Below are 20,623 nucleotides of genomic sequence, written 5' to 3' on the forward strand. Positions count from 1 at the left end.
TAATTTAATTTTTTAAACTTTACAATATTATATTGGTTTTGCCATATATCAAAATGAATCCGCCATAGGTATACATGTGTTCCCCATCCTGAACCCTCCTCCCTCCTCCCTCCCCATACCATCCCTCTGGGTTGTCCCAGTGCACCAACTCCAAGCATCCAGTATCGTGCATCGAACCTGGACTGGCGACTCGTTTCATATATGATATTATACATGTTTCAATGCCATTCTCCCAAATCATACCACCCTCTCCCTCTCCCACTGAGTCCAAAAGACTGTTCTATACATCAGTAAATATTTACTATATAAATATTTATAAAGTTTTACTATATAAATATTTATAAAGTTTCACTTTATAAATATTTCAAAACTAGCTTTTTAAGAAGACACTTTAATATATTGCTAGTTTTCATGTTATTATAATAAAAAATATTTAAAGGAGTGTTTGTGACTAGTTGGTTCTTCTGTATGGCAGAACATTTGCATTATTCAGATTTTGAATTACCCAGTTTTCATGTGGTTGTTTTTATTAATACTTCATTGGGAAGTACTTTTTTCCTTGACAACATTTTGAAAAGCAATTAGATACTTATAGACTTGATAAGAACTTTGTTTTTAATACATTTTAAGCATTTATCATATTTCATTTTAAGATCTTTTGGAAGGTTTAAAATTTTTTTTTTTTTTTTTTTTTGGTCATTCTGAGTATCTTTTCATCTTGTTGAAAGTTTTATTCATATTCTAGTTCAGCCAAAGTTCATAAATAAATGGCACAGTAATATGCAGATAAATAATTGGTTTATCATAGAAAACTTTAATCCTCTCGTTGGTGGCACTGGCCTTTTCCCGCCTTGTGTCAGACTCCTTTCTACTCTCTAGACTTTTGCTTTCCTCTTGAGAGTTACATTTGCAGTCTCCACATATGCACATGGTCTTCCAGGTCTGACTTCTTCAGACAGGGTGTACCCCTGGTGTCTAGTTTGAAGGACCTTCCCACTCTTCTGTCCCATACCCTTCTAAATTTTCTTCATAGTGTTTGTCATTACCTGAGTTATCTTGCTAATTTATTCACCTATTTGTCTGCTGCACCTCCATGAAAATAAGGACAGTAGCTAACAATAGCTGCCTTGTTCACTGCTGTATATGTAGTGCCTACAGCAATTCCCATGTACCCCATAAATACTTGTTATTTCAAAAAGGAAAATAAAATAATTTCCATGTATGTGGGCTCTATGTAATAATTGTATTCTAACAAAAATTAGAAATACTTGGTTAGCTATATTTACATACCAAACTAGATAGTGGCTTTCTTTCCCCCCAATCATTTAAAATTATTTAAAATCATTTATTGTTGTTAAATGAATACACTACACACATTCTCAAAGGTAAAATTGTAGTAGTTATGAATGGACTTCACCAAAAATACAGATGGGACAAATGACCTTTCATCCCAGAGACAGTTGAAAATTCGTGCTCACAGAAGCTATGTAGTTGGAGTGTAATTAACTTGGACTCGGTAGCGTTGAATGTCTAACTTGGTTATGTACCTTCTCTCATTTAGGGATCTATAAATATATACCATAGACTGATGTTACTCAACAACACTTCTCTGAAATACGTATTAGAATCTGTGTGTTGTTTGTTTTTTTTTTAAAGTTCAGACTATATAGAAAAAATTATGTGCAGTCAGATGAAACATCATGGGAAAAATTTTATGATTCTAATTGTTTCCATTCTTTAAATTCCCTGAGTACTTTGAAGTAAGAACAAAATTCCGGAGTTTAAAAATGATATGTTTTATTAACTTTAAGAATGCTAGGTAATAAGCTGAAAAATAGAAGACCTGGCCGTGCTTACTTTGTAATGCATTGTCAGTTCTTCTGGATGTTCTCCCCTTCCTTTAGCCTTTAAGAAAAGCTTTGTCATATGCAGTGAAAATGAGAGCCTTGTACCTTTCTCACATGAGTGACTGTCTTCTCCCATTTGTCTCCTGTAGCTCCTGAGTATTGGTGTTCCATTGCTTACTTTGAGATGGATGTTCAAGTAGGAGAGACATTTAAGGTTCCTTCAAGCTGTCCTATTGTTACTGTTGATGGATATGTAGACCCTTCTGGAGGAGATCGCTTTTGCTTGGGTCAACTCTCCAATGTCCACAGGACAGAAGCCATTGAGAGAGCAAGGTATTGCAGTATAGTTAGTTCATTTTAAATACTGAACTTCTAATACTTACCTGGCAAGGGAGATACCATGATCGCGAAGGTGGTTTTCCTAGAGCGAGGCTTATCCATTGCACTCCAGATGTGCTGACCCTTGCAATTTCCCCAAATGTGGGAAACTCGACTGTGTAATTTGTGGTAGTGGGGGACTACATTTGCGCTTTCCCCTATTTAAAAAAAAGAAAAAAAAAATTAAAAACTGAACTTCTATTTGAAGCTATATTTTTTAGTGTAAATTATGTTTTTGAATATAAAGGAATAAAGATGATTTTAAACATTTAGAACTTGTAAGCATTTCATTTTAAGTGTAGATGTTTGTTATTTGATAAATGCAGTCTCTTTTTAAAAGTTCATGAGGTTTCTATGTTTTGAATAGTAACTGGACCCTATGGAACCCAGTTTGAAAACTAGTTTTTATTTCCTCTGATTGTATAGTATTTCTACAAATTTACTGAGAGGAAATAACATAAAATGAAGACATGTTTCTGCAAGTGTTATTTATAATGAAAGACTGATAAAAAAAGAAAAATGCTTAAGTAAATGTTAATAAACCTTTGTTTTTATGCAGCCATTAAAATAGAAAAAATTTATATAATCAAATTAAATACTTATGAAATATTACAGGAAAACTTACACAATTTTAAGTATTGTGTGATCTCAACTCTTTAAGGACATATGTGTGTGTATAAGCAGATAATCTTGACTCGGTCACTGTTTGTGTGCCTTTGGCAAATTATCTGCTCTCCAAGCCAGTGCTGTCGAGTAGAATTTTCTGTGACAAAGGAAGTGGTTTACCTGTATTGTCCAGTATAGTAACTACTGGCCACACGTAGCTATTGAGCATTTGGTTCATATGATTAACTGAATTGTAAAATTAATTTTAATTGAATGTGAAGGTTAAATGAGAATTTATATTAAATGTTTCTGACACATAATAAGCATTATGTGAATGCTCATCATTATTAAATGTGACTAGGATACTAAAAAAAGAAACAGAAAAATGTTAACAGTGGCTATCTATCTTTTGGCTATGGTTTATAACCAAAATATAATGTCCTTTATTCTTTAAAAATTTTCAGTATTGGGTATGCTGTATAGTCTGAACTAAAATTTATTTTTAAATACCTATCAAAATGAAATATGACTCACTTTTTCTTCCTAAGGTTGCACATAGGCAAAGGTGTGCAGCTGGAGTGTAAAGGTGAAGGTGATGTTTGGGTCAGGTGCCTTAGCGACCACGCGGTCTTTGTGCAGAGCTACTACCTGGACAGAGAAGCTGGGCGTGCACCTGGAGATGCTGTTCATAAGATCTACCCAAGTGCATATATAAAGGTTAGTTGTAATTTTACCCAAACATTTTAGATTTGGAAAGCTCTATTTGTTATTTAAGGAATTGAGATGGATGTGGGAGAGATGTAAAAATGTCTTATGTATTAAAGAAATTATGTTTGTATTAGAAAATTTGTTAAATGTTTTAGAGAAATACACAAGTTCTTGGAAATACTGAGTGAAACCTCCAAATTTGTGTTCCTTTGATGTTTAAAATATGTAAAAATAAGCCTCTGAAATTTCATCTTAGCCAATCTTCAGGATTTTATGGAAGAAAATTCTAAAAGTAAAAGCTTTTTGACTTAAGAACTGAGAAATGAAAAATTCTTCAAAACTATGTTTTTTTAAAGGTTAGTTATTTTGTTCTTTGAATGAGTGTTATTTGCTATATCATTTTGCAAATTAAACCTGAGGTATTTTTCATTACTTGTTTCATGTTCAACCCATTTCAGTTTGAATTTATAACATACACTGTTTTTGAAAGAGAAAGAGTTGTAATTAGATAGCCTAAATATATTTCTTTAAAGAAAACAAAAACATTTTCTTTTCTTTTCAATAAAGAACTTTATGTATTTATTTGACTGTGCTGGGTCTTTGTTGCTGCGCGCTGGCTTTCTTTCGTTGTGCGGAGTGGGGGCTGCTCTCCAGTTGCAGTGTGCAGGCTTCTCATTGTGGCGGCTTCTCTCGTTGCGGAGCGCGGGCTCTAGACGGGCGGGCTTCAGTTGTTACCGCACATAGGCTGAGGGGGTCCGGCTCCCGGGCTCTGAGCGCAGGTTCAGTAGCTGTGGCACACAGGCTTTGTTGTCCCATGGCATGTGGGATCTTCCTGGACCAGGGATCCAACCAGTGTTCTCTCATTACAAGGTGGATTCTTAACCCCTGGGCCACTAGGGAAGTCCTGTATTTCTAATTTAGATTTTTCACATTTTTTTAAAGTCCTAAAGTGTCTTTAAGGTTAGTTAAAAAGCAGTTGTAAGTTAGTAGATTTAACTCTCACTACTTAGTCCTTAGGAAATTGCTTAGCACACAAATAAAATTCTCTTTATTTGCATTTTCTCATTTTTCCACAAGGAATTTTAGTTATTTGTGCTTTGTTATTATTTTTAAGTGGTGCTGGATTTCCTCATATACTTAGTAATCTATTTAGTATTTGTTGGCAAGTTTGTCTCAAGAGGTTTTGTTTTTTCCTCCTTGTCATTGTTTCTCCCTGTAGGGCAGTTCTGCCTTAGTCTGGCACGCATTGAGATACACATCTCAGAACCAATTCTTATATTTACAAGGCAGAGGGATTTTGTCCCTTGAGAAAATTGAGTTAAATTTTCCCCAGGTATGCTCAGGGCTAAATCCTGTTGCATAGATTTCTCTGATGCTTACCCGTGCCATGGACAAGAGTTTTATTCCTGGATGCATTTCTGAGTTAGCTGTCAGACTGTCTCACCAGCACTTGATTCATGGTCAGGCATCCAGTGCAGCCCTCATAGAGCCTGCCTGCTTTCTCTTTCCTTGTCACTTCCTGTCCTGTACACCTGCTGTGTGGTGCTGGTACCTTAAGTAGCTTCTGTCTTTAGACCCTGCTGTCCACTGGGGATTGTGTTTATCCATCATCAGTTAAGGGATCCACGGGTTGTGCTCTACTTTTTTTGGCTGTTACGAATAATGCAGCTGTGAATATTCCTAAGTTTTTAGGTAGATGTATGTTTCTGTCTTCCTGAATGTATACCTAGGAGTGGAATTCCTGAATCAAAAGATGACTCTTATGTCTGTCTACTTGAGGGACTGCCAGACTTGTTTTGTAAATGGCAGTGCCGTTTTACCTTTCCACCAGCAATGTACACGGAGGGCTTCAGTTTCTCTATATACTCATCAACACTTGTTCTCATCTGTCTTTTTTATTTTAGCCATCCTATTGGATGTGAAGTGGTATCTACCTCATTGTGGTTTTGATTTGCATTTCCCCAGTGGCTAATAACATTGCACTTCTTTTTTGGCCATATGTGTCTCTTCTTTGGAGAAGGTCTGTTCCCATCCTTTCCCATTTTTTAATTGGGTTTTTTAGTCTTATTATTGTTGTAAGAGTTCTTTGTATATTCTGGGTATCAGTCCTATATCAGATACTGCAGCACAAAAGTTTTAAATTTTGTTGTAGTCTATTCTTTGGTTGCTTGTGTTTTTTGTGTCATGTCTAAGAAATTGTTGCCTAATCCAAGGTTATGAAGATTTACACCTGTGTTTTCTTCTAAGCATTTTATTTTATTATTATTTTTTTTCTTCTAAGCATTGTATAGTTTTAGGTTTTGCATTTAGGTCTGTGATCCATTTTGAGTGCATTTTTGTGTGTGCTGTGAGGAAAGGATCCCACTCTGTTTTTTGTCATGAGAACCAGTTGTTTGAGTAACCATTTATCTAAAAGACTGTTTTTTTCCCCTTACTGAATTATCTTGACACCTTTGTTGAAAATTCAGTTGACCTTAAATGGTAAAGATTTATTTCTGGGTCATCAGTTTATTTCATTGATCTATATATCTGTCCTTGGGATAGCACTACCCTGTCTTGATTGCTGTAGCTTTGTAGGGGGTTTTGAAATTGGCGAGTGTTAGCCCTCCAGCTTTGTTATTTTTCAGGATTCTTTTGGCTATTGCCATCCCCTTGGATTTCCATGTGAATTTTATGATTGGTTTAGAAGATACTTACTTTTAATAGTTTTTTTTAGCCTTTTAACATGTTTGTACCTGTGTATCCATCTTGACTAGAAGTCTCTAGATTATTTGTACAATTAGAAGTCGATGGACAGAGGGCTACAGTGTTGAATATATACTTTGTGCCAGACAGTAATTATGAACTTATCAGATATGAGGTAGTATTGAAAACATTTAAGCTTTAAAAATGTGCTATCTTGTATAATTTATTTTTTAGGATTGTCAAATAATGTAATATCTCTATTCTGGTACAAATGGTGCTTGAAAAGTCCCCCAGATATGAGACTTGTCATCACTTGATAAACCACTATATCGTGGATAGATTTTAATAGAAAACTCAGACTTTTGCCTTGAACAATAAATTATCTTCTGGTACATTTTCGTGGCATAAAAGAAATCCCAATTTTGTTTTCTTAACTAAGATTTTGAAATAGTTATTTTTAATTTACTGTTTATTAAGTATATTATTCTTTAGAAGAGTCTTATTAGCCAGAAGGAGATTCAAGTATATCCTAAATCTGGCCCTTGGCATTTTCTTCACTTACTAATTTAGGGGGCACCAGTAACCTAAAGCGGAGAAGGTAATGGCACCCCACTCCAGTACTCTTGCCTGGAAAATCCCTTGGACAGAGGAGCCTGGTAGGCTGCAGTCCGTGGGGTTGCTAGAGTCGGACACGACTGAGTGACTTCATTTTCATTTTTCACTTTCATGCATTGGAGAAGGAAATGGCAACCCACTTCAGTGTTCTTGTCTGGAGAATCCCAGGGACAGGGGAGCCTGGTGGGCTGCCATCCATGGGGTGGCACAGAATCGGACACGACTGAAGCGACTTAGCAGCAGCAGCAGTAGCAGTAACCTAAAGGATCTGTATTTCAGTGTTTTAGATTGTCACATAGACTTTTACCAGAGGTGATGTTACTGGGGTGAGTGCATATATATGAACCCGTGGAAAGAGTGCCTTTACATGGGGGAATCCAGTCCAGGCCCAATCACACACATATACACAAACATATTTTTTCTCTTTTCAGTTAAAATGAAGAAAACAAAGGTTTGGAGAGCCATTCTTTCATTTTATAAACTTAAGAAGCTAGGACTAAATTGCATTTTTTTTTTCTTCTATGATACTGATTTTTTCCCCTACTTCTCTCATGACATAGCAGTCACCTTACATTTATGAAAATTTGATGTAATAAAATAGCATTTTACAAGCTTTAAATGGAGCAGATGTTTGAATTCTTTTCAAGTGTCATTGCTCTTTTGCTTTCAGAAGTAAGATCTGTTCCTTTGTGTTGCTTAAGCACTGGACACTCAGGTTAAGAGCTTTATTGAGATACAGAAATAATTCACATACCATATAATTCTCCCGTTAGACGTGTACAGTACAGTGATTTGTAGTATATTCACAGAGCTGCAACCGTCACCACAGTCAGTTTTAGAACATTTTCATTACCCTAGAAAGAAATCTTGCACCCGTTACGTGCTACCTCCCAACCCCCTGTACCCTCCAGCCCTAGCCAGCTACTAATCTACTTTTTCTCTTTATGGATTTGCCCACTCAGAACAGTTTTTGTAAATGGAATCATCCAATTTGGTCTTCTGTGACTTCTTTCACTAAGCCTCATGTTTTGAAGCTTCATTCATGTAGCATATATCTGTACTTCATTCTTTTTAGGGCTGAATAACATTCCAAGCATTGCATTTTGTTTATTTGTTCATCAGTTGATGGACATCTGAGTTTTGGCTGTATTATGAATAATACCACTGTGAACATTCATGTACAGATTTTTGTGTGAATGTACATCTTCATTTCTCTTACAAATACCAAGGAGTGGAATTTCTGGATCATAATGTAACTGTGTGTAACTTTTTAAGAGACCGCCAAACTGTTTTCCAAAGTGGCTGTACCATTTGATATTTCCAGCAGCAGTGTATGAAATTTCTGATTTCTTTACAGTCTCATGAATATTTATTATTATCTGTCTTTTCCATGTTAGCCTTCCTAAGGGCATGTGACGTGGTATCTCATTTATGGTGGGTTTTGATTTGTATTCTCTGACGCTGTGTCAGGTTTGTTGTTGCACACATATATGTAAGGGATAGGGCAGGCAGTGCTTCTAAATCACAACAGTACTTTGGCCACCTCATGCGAAGAGTTGACTCATTGGAAAAGACTGATGCTGGGAGGGATTGGGGGCAAGAGGAGAAGGGGACGACAGAGGATGAGATGGCTGGATGGCATCACTGACTCGATGGACGTGAGTCTGAGTGAACTCTGGGAGTTGGTGATAGACAGGGAGGCCTGGCGTGCTGCGATTCATGGGGTCGCAAAGAGTTGGACACGACTGAGTGACTGATCTGATCTGATGATCCACTTAAATTTATTCCCAGTCACTAGATATTATGTCTCTTACGTCCCCAGGTCAGATAACTTAGCAGGTCTTTAGTGCAGTCTTCTGTTCAGGTGTCCAATATACCATCAAAACAGTGACCTGTTTCTCTTCCTGGATTACTGTTTCTTGGTGTTGATATAAACAGTGTACTATAATTGAGCCTTATGAAAAAAGAATGCCAGAATTTGACTACTGGTTGAAAGAGAATATCCTGAAGGTGTTGACAGTGATCTTTATAAGACACCTTTGTTAAGTAATGGGTTTGTAATAAACTTAGAAGAGAGTAAGGAAATATGTTTAAACAGATGAAATCGGAGGTAAATTGTTGATTAACCCAGGGATGGAGATCAGGAGTATCTTTTGGATCTGAGCCAAAAAGAATATTTAAAACCTTTGGTTACTTTGAATTGTCTTTATCAACAGCTCAGATTCTGAAAGGAAGACGCTTCCTTTTCAGTGGAAGCCTTAATTTTACCATCCAGTATAACAGATGCAACCTGTTATGGTATAGACAGCACACAGTGAGGAGGCAGCCCGGGCTTCAGTTTAGCAGTGTAGTCAACAGTAAGTCTTTTGGTGTGAGTGCTGTAATTACATAAATAACCCATGTGGAAAGGAGATTTGCTGAGGTGTTTAATGAATCATGTTTACTACGTCTGTAGATAAGAGTCACTGTGTTTTAAAGTTTCATCTTTGTGGTTATCTGTGATATGTGCTCCTGGTGTTAGCATAGATCTAAAGACCATCATAATTACGATTGTTTATAACATATTGTAAAGAACCGGTGTCTGAAGATCTCTTGGTTAATTTTTAATTACTCTTGGTGGAGTTGGGGGTATGTTGAGAACATATTTGAACCCAGGAAATTATAAGTAAGTTGTATTCCCTCCTCCCAGAGGACATAAGATTATATATGGGCCATACTAGGTTAATGATGGAGAAGGCAATGGCACCCCATTCCAGTACTCTTGCGTGGAAAATCCCATGGACGGAGGAGCCTGGTAGGCTGTAGTCCATGGGGTCACACACAGTCGGACACGACTGAGCAACTTCACTTTCACTTTTCACTTTCATGCATTGGAGAAGGAAATGGCAACCCACTCCAGTGTTCTTGCCTGGAGAATCCCAGGGACGGGGGAGCCTGGTGGGCTGCCATCTATGGGGTCACACAGAGTTGGACATGACTGAAGTGACTTAACAGCAACAGCAACAGGTTAATGATGGGTAAAAAAAATTTTTTTTAAGTGGTTGTACTTAACCTAAATGTAAAATGTAAAACTCCTAGAGGATAATATAGGAGAAAATGTACATGACCTGGGGTATGGCAATGACTTTTTAGACATAACGTCAAAGGCAGAATCCATGAAAGAAACAGTTGATAGACTAGACTTCATTAAGATTTAAACTGTCTGCTCCATGAAAGATGGTGTCAAGAGAATGAGAAGATTAGCCACAGACTGGGAGAATATATTTGCAAAAGACACATCTGATAAAGGACTGTTATCAAAAGTATAGAAAATACTTAAATTTAGCAATAAGAAAACAAACAAACCTAATTAAAAAGGGGCAAAAGACCCAAATCAGTGCTTCAGGAAAGAGGATATAATGATAGCAAGTAAGCATATGAATAGACTTTCAGCTTCATATGCCATTATGGAATTGTGAATTAAAACAGCACTGGGACACCACTGCATACTTGAAGAATGGCCAAAATCCAGAAAACTGACACCACCAGGTGCTGGCCAGGGTGGGGAGCATCAGACACTGATTCCTTACTAGTGGGACACTTTGGAAGACACTTTGGTAGTTTCTTACATTCCCACACATTTTCTAACCATATGATCCATCCGTCAACACTCCTTAACATTTACCCAAATGATCTCAAAGTTTATGTCCACAGAAAAACCTGCACCTGGATGTTTATATAGCAGCTTTATTCACAGCTGCCAAAAACTTAGAAGCAACCAACACATCACAGAGTGGAATGTTACTCAGTACTGAAAAGAAATGAGCTATTAAGTCATGAAAAGACACCGAGCAACCTTAAATGCGTATTACTAAGTGGAAGAAGCCAATCTGAAAAGGCTACATATAGTCTATATGATTCTAACTGACATTCTGAAAGAGGTAAAACTATGGAGACAGTGAGAACATGAGTTGTTTCCAGGCATAGAGAGGAGGGAAAAAACGGATGGATAGGTAGTTTTCAGAGGATTTTTAGGGCAGCGAAAATACTGTATCACGTGTGTGTGTGTGTGTGTGTGTGTGTGTGTGTCCACCAGGTTCATCTGTCCATGTGTGTGTGTGTGTGTGTGTGTGTGTCCACCAGGTTCATCTGTCCGTGTGTGTGTGTGTTTGTGTGTGTCCACCAGGTTCATCTGTCCGTGTGTGTGTGTGTGTGTGTGTCCACCAAGTTCATCTGTCCGTGTGTGTGTGTGTGTGTGTGTCCACCAGGTTCATCTGTCCATGGAGTTCTCCAGGCAAGAATACTGGAGCGGGTTGCCATTCTCTTCTCCAAGGGATCTTCCTGATGCAAGGTTCAAACCTGACTCTCCTGCATTGCAAGCAGCTTCTTTACCATCTGAGCCTCCAGGGAAGCCCACATATCACTATACATTTGTCTAAACCCATAGAATCATAAAACCAAGAGTGAGACCTAATGTAAACTGTGACTTTTGGTGATAATGTTGTGTCAGTGTAGGCTCATTGATAACAGGTGTGCCTCTGTGGTGTGGGATATGGCAGTGGGAGAGGCTGTATCTGTGTAGAAATAGAGAACTCTTTACTTTTTTGCTTAATTTTATCATGAACCTAAAACTCCTCTAAGAGATAAAGTTTGTCAGTTTCCTTCTTTAAAAAAAAGTCATTGTGGAGCTAATTGGCTTTTTAGATATTTGCATCCCTATTTTGTGCTGTGCTGGGTAAGGCATTCTAAGAGGTCAGAGCACAGTGGAAAAGATCAGAATCTAATGGACTCTTGAAAAAACAGCAGTTTTTGTTCTGGGTGTTGTGGGATTTCTGATTTCCAGACCTTCATCATGCTTCCTGTCCCTTTTAGGACCAGTAGCTTGGTTAGGTAATAAGTACATCCATATTTGACAAACTTCGATCCAGAGACTGAGGTAGTCTTAAGTTTTGTCCATTGTTGATGCTAGAGGATAGGCACTGAGTAGAAAAATAATAAATAGGAATTTGGTTTGCCATTTGGAGAGGATTCTTTTGTTTATTATTGTTGTATGCTCTTATGGTTCATGTAAAGACTGTGACTAAAGACAATCAGAATTTTTTCAGGAATCTGAAAATTACTGGCATGGGTTTCAAACCTGTTCTTTATCTGATAAAGTTCTGTGTTACGCATTCTTCTATTTCTTTTATTGTTAAAGATAATTATCCTCACTCATATTTGGGTTTTGTGCATAGTTGGATTGTTTTAAATTGTACTTTACTTTTGTTGAAGGAGTATAGTCACGTGGTTCAGAAATTAAAATGCTGTTTAAAATGTGCGTTGAGCAGTCTTGAGCTTCTACTCTGTCCTTGTCTTCCTTTCCTGCAACTAACTTCTCAAGGTGACCACTCTACTTGTGTAACCTTCCAATGCTTTAAAAAATGCCAGCCCTTGGCATGGTTGGTAAAGAGCATTGAAATTACTTATAAGCTGCTTAACTCATCTTGCAAGGTTGGTGGCTACCTGGGAGACCAAAACAAAATAAAAAATAATAAATAATGTTTATTGAGAGCTTACTATATACTATGCCAAGTTTACAATAATATGAAAAAGCATTGCATACTTAGCATTCCCGTTTTATAGATAAGAAAGTTGAGGCTTCAGAAAGGTTAAGAAATTTAACCCATGTAAGTAGCAGATATCAATGATAGGATTCAAAGCTAAGCAATTTTTTAAAAATCATGAGCATTTTTTAAATTAACGAGAAACTAGTTAATGGAATCCCGTATATCCATCACTGAGATTCAGTAGTTAAGATTTTACATTTAGCTGATCAGTTCTTTTTCCTTTGTTTCTAAAGTATTTAAACAAGACCTAAATATCTTGTTAGATTGCTTCTGTGCATCTCTGAGATATGCCCTTATTTTGTTACATAGTGACAATGCCTTTTATTCATTCCTCCAAATAGTTAGAATGATAAAGAAAAGAAGCTGACCATATGACCTAGGCCGTCAATTCAACCTACAGAAAACTCTTCATTTAGTTATGAAAGGGTGGGATGATTTCTTATCTTCGTTTCACACAGTGGTGTGGTTTTTCACAGAGGCACAATGGCTGACCCACACTGAACTCAGATGAAGGATACAGAGGCCAGTGGCAACCAAAACTGTCCTAATAGTGAGCTGTGCCTCTTTGGTGAGCTTCATTCAAGCCAGCTTTCCTAAGAACTTACCATCTACATAAAAAAATTAAACAATTGAATTAATTCTTTAATCCTGAGAGCTAAGTCAAGCTGGTAGTTTTAAGTAGATTGTGCATTGGTTTTTGACATACGGAATATTTCTGCTGGACTCATGGCATGAAACTTACACTTAATTTTTTCTCTAAGGTCTTTGATTTGCGTCAGTGTCACCGTCAGATGCAGCAGCAGGCAGCCACGGCACAAGCTGCAGCAGCTGCCCAGGCAGCGGCCGTGGCAGGAAACATCCCGGGCCCAGGGTCAGTAGGTGGAATAGCCCCAGCCATCAGTAAGTATGCTTTTGATTTTTTTTGTTTTTCAAGTGTAGTAGTTGGTGCTTTATCTTGATTGACTCAGTTAATTAGTTACTTTAACCAGTAATAGAAAGTGAAGTTCTTTTTACTGGGATAATAACATTTTTGAATTTGTACAAAAAAAATTTAAAAACCTGTTCATCTATAATAGTTGCCCTTTGTTTATGGCCCTGTGTTCATTCTTTTTGTATCAAAAAAGGGACTGTGGGATAAAGAAGAAAGGGGGTTGTTATTATTATATTGATCAGTCTCCCCTGTTTTTGTTGATGCTTTTAATTCTTGCCTCACCAGCCAGGGTGGGTTGTAATCACCGATGTGCTTTGCTTCGTTCTAGAAGGAAAGCATATTTCAATTTCAGAATTGGACGTCTCTCCAACTTTTTTTTAAGTGTACTGAGCACGGAGAGAAAACCAAGCGAGGGTGGCGTTTGGATAGCGTGTAGACTTGTGTTTAATTTTGGGGTAAAATTGAACTGTGTGCCAGGTTTCACACTGATGGGGAATTTTTTACTGCAGAGTTAAACTCCTGACTATAGACTTTTATGATGGAAACACGTGGCACCCATCTTCCACGTCTGAAGGCATAACTAGTGATTCATTCAACCCCTGTTCTTAACCTCTTCAGTGTGGTAAGCAAATCACACTGGCTAAGAAAACTGCAGTGGCCCTGCAGGTTTCTCTACAGTACATGCAAATTCCTCCCATTAGTTTCATTGTAATATTGATGAATGCAGATTGACTATATGACTGTATGTTCTGACTGGAGAATTAGATGCAGAGTCTCCGTTGTGACTTATGCTCAGGAGTTTACAATTTCGAGGTAGATAAGGCATACTCATTTATAGAATTTGATTTTTTTTTTTTTTAATTTGGGCATCTAAACCATTAATTTGCTAGTTTTGATGTTACAAATATGCTTTTACTGAAGAATCCAGAGCTGTTACTAAATTTCTCCTTCTCGTCTACTGCCCATCCCCACCCCATCGAGTAATTACATACTATCTCTGTTACATTGTGAAACTGAGAGACAGACATCGTCTGGGTCATCCAAGAAGTCTTAGTGGAACCAGGACTATTTTCTGTCTCATTGTTAGTCATGTTTTACCCTGAACTAGATAGTTTAGACAGAGAGTAAAGTTCTTAGAACCAACGTGTAGACATGCACTGCCTCTTAAAAACAAGTTATTTCTTATCCCTTCACCTCCACTTCTAAAGAGAAAAAACAGATGGGGTGTTGGTGGATTATGGTAATTTATAATTGATGGTAGCTAGAAGACCCATGTGGAATATACATTGTCTTAACCAAAAGTTTTCAGTCCCTGTTGACAAAGTATAGATCTATGCTTACTTTTTGGCACTTTGGCAGAGAAGTCTTGTGCTGGGGAGAATGCAGTAAAGAAAGCTGGTCACCTTGTTAATGTAAGATTTAGGGGGGATGGAAGGGGTCAGCCTGTCCCGCTGACGTCTTCCAAATCTTTTCTGATAGGTTTGTCGGCTGCCGCCGGGATCGGTGTGGATGACCTCCGTCGTTTATGCATACTCAGGATGAGTTTTGTGAAAGGCTGGGGACCTGATTACCCAAGACAGAGCATCAAGGAAACACCTTGTTGGATTGAGATTCACTTACACCGGGCCCTCCAGCTCCTCGATGAAGTCCTTCACACCATGCCTATTGCCGACCCACAGCCTTTAGACTGAGGTCTTTTAACTTAACGTTGGGGCCCTTACCATTATCAGGATGGTGGACTATAAGATGCAATCCTGTTTATAATCTGAAGATATATTTCACTTTTGTTCTGCTTTATCTTTTCATAAAGGGTTGGAAAATGTGTTTGCTGCCTTGCTCCTAGCAGACAGAAACTGGATTAAAACAATTTTCTTTTTCCTACTTAGAACTTTTCAGGCATGGCTCAGAGCTTGAAGATTGGGACAAATACATTCTTATTAAATCTTCACCAGTTATGTTTGAAGGAATCATTCCAATGCTGGAAAATTTAGCCCTTTGAAATGTTTTAGAGCCTTTTATATGCAGAACATCAATATGTGTGTTACTCTACAGAATAAATTTAATATTGCTGATTTTAAAGGCAGAGAAGTTCTCAAAGTTAATTCACCTATGTTATCTTGTGTGTGAGTTGTTACTGTTGAACATACTTTACTCCGAAATATTGTGCCATGTGGGTGAGTTAATTTTACCAAGAGCAACTTTACTCTGTGTTTAAAAAAGATAGTAATGTATTATAACCTTTTATCCAAAATATTTTTTTTTCAAGTTAAACTAGTGAAGATGATTTTAACTCAGATTGTCTTGCAACCCAATTTTTATTTTGCCAAGGCAAAACACTAATCTGTGTATATTGAGAATTCCTTAAAATTACCAGACAAAGGAGTATCATTTAAAATTACATTTGTTATTTTTGTTGGATAACTATTTATCAATAAATATACTTTTGCCCTGTTAAACAGTAGATGTATTCTGTATTTCTAGGCACAGGGTTGGTTACTAAGGAGCCTAGAAAAGGAATTTCTTTCCTTCCTTAACATAGGGAAAGATTTTATATTTTTAAAAACACTAAAAGCAGTGTCACTCCATCTAATATCTTACCGTTCTGCACAGGTGGCAATGCTAAGCTAAATAATGAGTATTTTGGAAACTGCTAAATTCTGTGTTAAGTACTGTGCAGAATAATAGAAACATTACCATTCATTGATAGGTAGTTTGGATATTTTTGTACTTGATTTGATGTGTGACTTTTTTTTTTTTTTCGTATACTGTTTAAATCATGTATGTTATGACAGTGTTTAAAATTCAGTTTTTGTATCTTGGGGCAAGACTGCAAACTTTTTTATACCTTTTGGTTATTCTAAGCCCTTTGCCATCAATGATCATATCAATTGGCAGTGACTTTGTATAGAGAATTTAAGTAGAAAAGTTGCAAATGTATTGACTGTACCACAGACACAATATGTATGCTTTTTACTTAGCTAGTAGCATAAATAAAACTGAATCTCAACATGCAAAGTTGAATTCTAGGTTTGATTTTTAATTTTTTTTTCTTTTGCACTTTTGAGTCCAGCCTTAATGGTGAGACACCTTCTACTAAATGGCAGGCAACAGCTGGTGCTCTCAGGCAGCTCTGGCTTTCTTCTCCACTCTACTAGGACTCCCCACGGATGTTACGTATCAAGTGTAGGGGTGGTTACTTTTTTCACTTTTATTTTACTGTAGCAAAGCTAGGCCTGATTGTCTATAAGATAAATAGGTTATCTGCAGGATAAATAGTGTGAAATCAAAGATGATCTTTCAGGTGTTTTTGCTTTTTTCGTGGAGGGCCTTTCTTAGTGTAATAAGATTATTTCAGGTGTGTTATAAGTTTGAGACTTGAGAAATACTTAGGCATGATAGTCATCCTTATACCAGTTTAAATCAACAAATCTTCTACTTCCTTGCTTAGGTCTTCTTAATAAGACCATCTTAGAAACCACTGAGTTTGCTTATTTCTGTGATTTAAACATATCTTGATCCAAGCTACATGTCTTTTGCTTTTTAAAATAACATTTCTACCAACTCATTTATATTCTTGAGTTCTTACAAACACTTCTGTTAAAGACCTAGTTCTAACCTGTAAAAATGTGGTGATTTTATGCTTTATTGGCAGATTTTCTAGAAAGGTATCTTCATTCTCTAGGAATTTTTGACTTTAGGTCTGTTTTACTGTGAATGAAGAGTAGGAGTGAGAGGAGAGTTTTAGAGTAACAGTTTTTTTTTTTTTTTTTTAAGAGTAACATATTTTAAAAACAGGTTATTTGATTAGAACTATAAGCATGCTATGATATAATACATTGCCTCCTTTTCTACTTTAAAGAAAGTTTGCGTGTTTAATCATCTGGGGGAAGTATTGTGGAAAATATTTGCTAAGTAGTCTGTCTTTGCGGAGAAGGCAGTGGCACCCCACTCCAGTACTCTTGCCTGGAAAATCCCATGGACGGAGGGCCTGGTGGGCTGCAGTCCATGGGGTCACTAAGAGTCAGACACGACTGAGTGACTTCACTTTCACTTTTCACTTTCATGCATTGGAGAAGGAAATGGCAACCCACTCCAGTGTTCTTGCCTGGAGAATCCCAGGGACGGGGGAGCCTGGTGGGCTGCCGTCTATGGGGTCGCACAGAGTCAGACATGACTGAAGCGACTTAGCAGCAGCAGCAGCAGCAGCAGCAGCAGTCTGTCTTTGAGGCCAGGCCACACACCTTGATTGCTTTTTGCAAAGAGCCATAAAAATCCTACAAGTACATAGAAGTACTTCTAGTTATTAATTGCTTTATATTTGTGCCTAGGTTCAGTCACATGCTTTTAAGAAAACATTTAGTATATTATAATCAGTTATTTCTGAGGTCTTAGTTGTTGAACAGTATTTACATTTCTTAGAGGTAGTCATCTTTGATGAGTAAGACTAAAAGAACCACTAGGTTTAAGATTTTATGGCTATTTTAAGAGTAGAAGAGTTTCCACATTTCTTGGAATCTGATTGTTATGAGGATAGGGTTCTGGGTGGGTTTTCTCTAGCTAGTTCATATCTCAAAAATGCTCAGAATGTTGAGTTTTGGTGAGAACTGAGTGAGAGTTGAACCAAGTATGTACCTTTATAATCCAGTACGAGGCCCCTTCCACTTTGTCTAGTGCCTTTCAGTGCATTATCAAAAGGAAATCCTTAAATCCAAAACGGTGTTGTTGCCTTTATTTTCCAGGGGGTAGGTTCTTTTGTGGGATATAGTCTTATCTCATTTTTTATAGTATACTACCCCTGTTATACAAAGATAATGATAGTAAATCACTGCCATATAACCTTTTTTTTCTAGAAGCATGGCTCATTTGTATTGACCTAACCACTAAATAGGTTGCCTATCCCATTCCTCTTGTAAACATTGTAGGTTTACAGTTTAGGTGACCTGGCTTAAGGAGAACCATACTCAAAATATCCAGATAAACTGAACACGTATTAGTTGTGTTGCATTTCAAAGTAAAAAATCCGCTTTCATGAGGAAGGGTGTAGTGTAAAGAACGGGTATTTGTGATAGAACATTTGACGGCAGAATAAAATGTCCTGTCTTCCAGATGATAAATATCTTATTTTAAAAGCTTAATTGCAGTTGTCTTCTTGACCATGCCCACCTAAAGAAGGGAAATTTTGCATTTTTCCCATGGTGTTCCTTAAGTATCTGTGAAGGTTAAAGAATATATGGTAAAGTATTTCTATTCTTGATTTGGTGTTAACTAGTTAATAGTTACTAGCGATTATACAAAATCAGATTAGTTCTGAACCTTTTTGAGAGCCTTTTGGAAGAAACAGTGTTATTCTGAGTAAGGCAGAATCCTTTTTGTTGATAGTTTCTAAAGGTTGTTCGCACCATCACTGAGTCATTTTACTGGCTTTGTGTTTAATGACAGCAGATTGGGAAAATGGAGTGTTTAAGTTACTGGGGTAAATGAGAATATGAAAGTAATTACCTGTAAAGTCAGTTAACAACTCCTGTGGATGGGCTTGGCTAAGACTTGCAGATGGAAGAAATGCTTTTTTTCCTTCCTAAAGGCAGGACCCCTCTTGTTGCAGATAAGCTATCTGTAAAATAATTGCCTAAACCCTCCTTTGCAATATGATAGAAAATGGGATATGAGAACCTTGTGTGCAACCTTTCCATTTTTTCCTTTGGACAACTAGGTAATTTCTTTTCTCCTAAGATACATTAGGAAGGACGTAAAAAGCTAGTGACCTTATTCATAGCATCCTCAAGCCCAGCCTTGTCCCTAAGCACTTGCCCCAGTGTTGCTAGAGTGTTTATCTTACTCTTCTGCTATCACCACAGAATGGAAATTTTTGCATAATCAAAATTTACCTTGTTTAAGCAGTAAAACTTTTTTTTACTGTGCTCATTTTCTGGGGTGGAGTTATTTGATATGTGTGTCAGAGAACATATTGGATACGGTGTTTCTCTTGGGCCTCCTGGCTTGTAGACTTGAGGGGCTGCTGAGACATGTGGGACAGTTTTACCTTCACTAAATGGTCGCAGGCTGCTGTGGTTTGGAATGTTTGGTTTTGTTACACACAGACCCCTTCCTCCCGCCAGTTAATGACAGCAGCCACTTCCTGTGTGTTGTCAGTATACCTCCCCTTTCCTTCTCCCCTTTCTGATTGATTTTCCTGACTGCTTAGGCAAGAAAACCCGATAACCATACTTACTAGAACTTTCTTTAAAACACGGGCAAACTGGGACAGGACCCAAGAAATTTTCCTGTAAAGTGTTGAAAGGACTTTAGGGCTTTGGCATTTGATATCAGTTTGACTACTGAGTGCTTCCTGATCCTTGCTGAGTTTCAGGTAGTTGAGAATAGAGAGAAGTGAGTCATATTCATATATTTTTTCCCCTTTGAAAGGTTTTGTTGCTTCCACTTGAGTGCTGCTCAAAACAAAAACTGGGGTTACAAGTGTTGGTTGGTTACGAAATGAGCATCAATAGTCAAAGGCAGCATCACTGCCTGGAGGACACCAGCAAAAAAAGAAAAAAAACAGCAAAAAACGAAAGCTTGGAAAATGAGAGGGTTATTTCTGTTTTGTTTTGGTGTCCCTTTTCGAGTCCTGTCTTCTGGCCTTCCTCCTTGTGGATATTTTTGACCTTTAGGTGCCTTTATGAGAATTGAGGGTCTGATAACCTGCCCCAAGGAGTAGCTAAAGTGATTGCTGATGTTTTCAGGGATTTTAACATCAGCTTTGAATGATTGAATGAACCTTTTTTCTTCCCCTTTCATCATCATTTTTTTTTTTTTTTAATGTAGGAAGAACTAAGGAGAAAACTGGTGAAGACAATCATTTCTCTTTACTGATGTGGATAATTTTCAGTTTATCTCAGATGCTTTCTCAAATAGGTCTCAGAACCAGTGTTCTTGCTCAGCCTGAAACTGGTGGCTCTGGGCTGGGGCCAGAAGCTGCACCCTCTAGTTTGCGCTCTGCCACTGAAACTTGATGTATATGACCTTGGGCAAGTCGTTTCCCTTCTTTGGGCCTCAGTTGCCTCATCTGTAAAATGAGGGAGTTGGACTAGATGAGTTCTTCCAGCTCTGAAGTTTAAGTGACCTTGCCTACCTTGCAGCAGTTTGGGAGTTCTTCCTTACTTTGGTCTGCTGTTTGAGGGGGCTTTTTACTTATTTCCATGTTATTCAAATGAGACTAGGCTTGATATTTTATTACTGTTCTGTGGACAAGAAGTTACATAATATGTCCT

The 20,623-nt window shown here is 37.5% G+C and overlaps 1 protein-coding gene and 1 non-coding gene across 5 annotated transcripts in view; both read left to right on the plus strand.

Moving 5' to 3' along the window:
* Positions 1 to 16,376, plus strand: part of SMAD4 (SMAD family member 4) — a 56,684-nt gene extending 40,308 nt beyond the window's left edge. For 3 of the 4 annotated variants that reach the window (XM_055559631.1, XM_055559630.1, XM_055559632.1), the window contains 4 exons: positions 1,997 to 2,180; positions 3,380 to 3,548; positions 13,186 to 13,324; positions 14,835 to 16,376. In XM_055559631.1, coding sequence (XP_055415606.1) covers positions 1,997 to 2,180; positions 3,380 to 3,548; positions 13,186 to 13,324; positions 14,835 to 15,046 — 704 coding nt within the window. In that variant the 3' untranslated portion in view covers positions 15,047 to 16,376. Of the gene's footprint in view, positions 1 to 1,996; positions 2,181 to 3,379; positions 3,549 to 13,185; positions 13,325 to 13,864; positions 13,978 to 14,834 lie in introns of all 4 variants that reach the window. The other variant, XR_008706827.1, reaches the window with a different exon arrangement.
* On the plus strand, positions 2,223 to 2,386 carry LOC129636342 (U1 spliceosomal RNA). The gene has a single exon (XR_008706887.1). It is a non-coding gene; the product is annotated as a U1 spliceosomal RNA (small nuclear RNA).
* Positions 16,377 to 20,623: the final 4,247 nt, after the last annotated feature.

This window comes from Bubalus kerabau, chromosome 21 (genome assembly GCF_029407905.1).
Source record: "Bubalus kerabau isolate K-KA32 ecotype Philippines breed swamp buffalo chromosome 21, PCC_UOA_SB_1v2, whole genome shotgun sequence".
Taxonomy (NCBI): domain Eukaryota; kingdom Metazoa; phylum Chordata; class Mammalia; order Artiodactyla; family Bovidae; genus Bubalus; species Bubalus kerabau.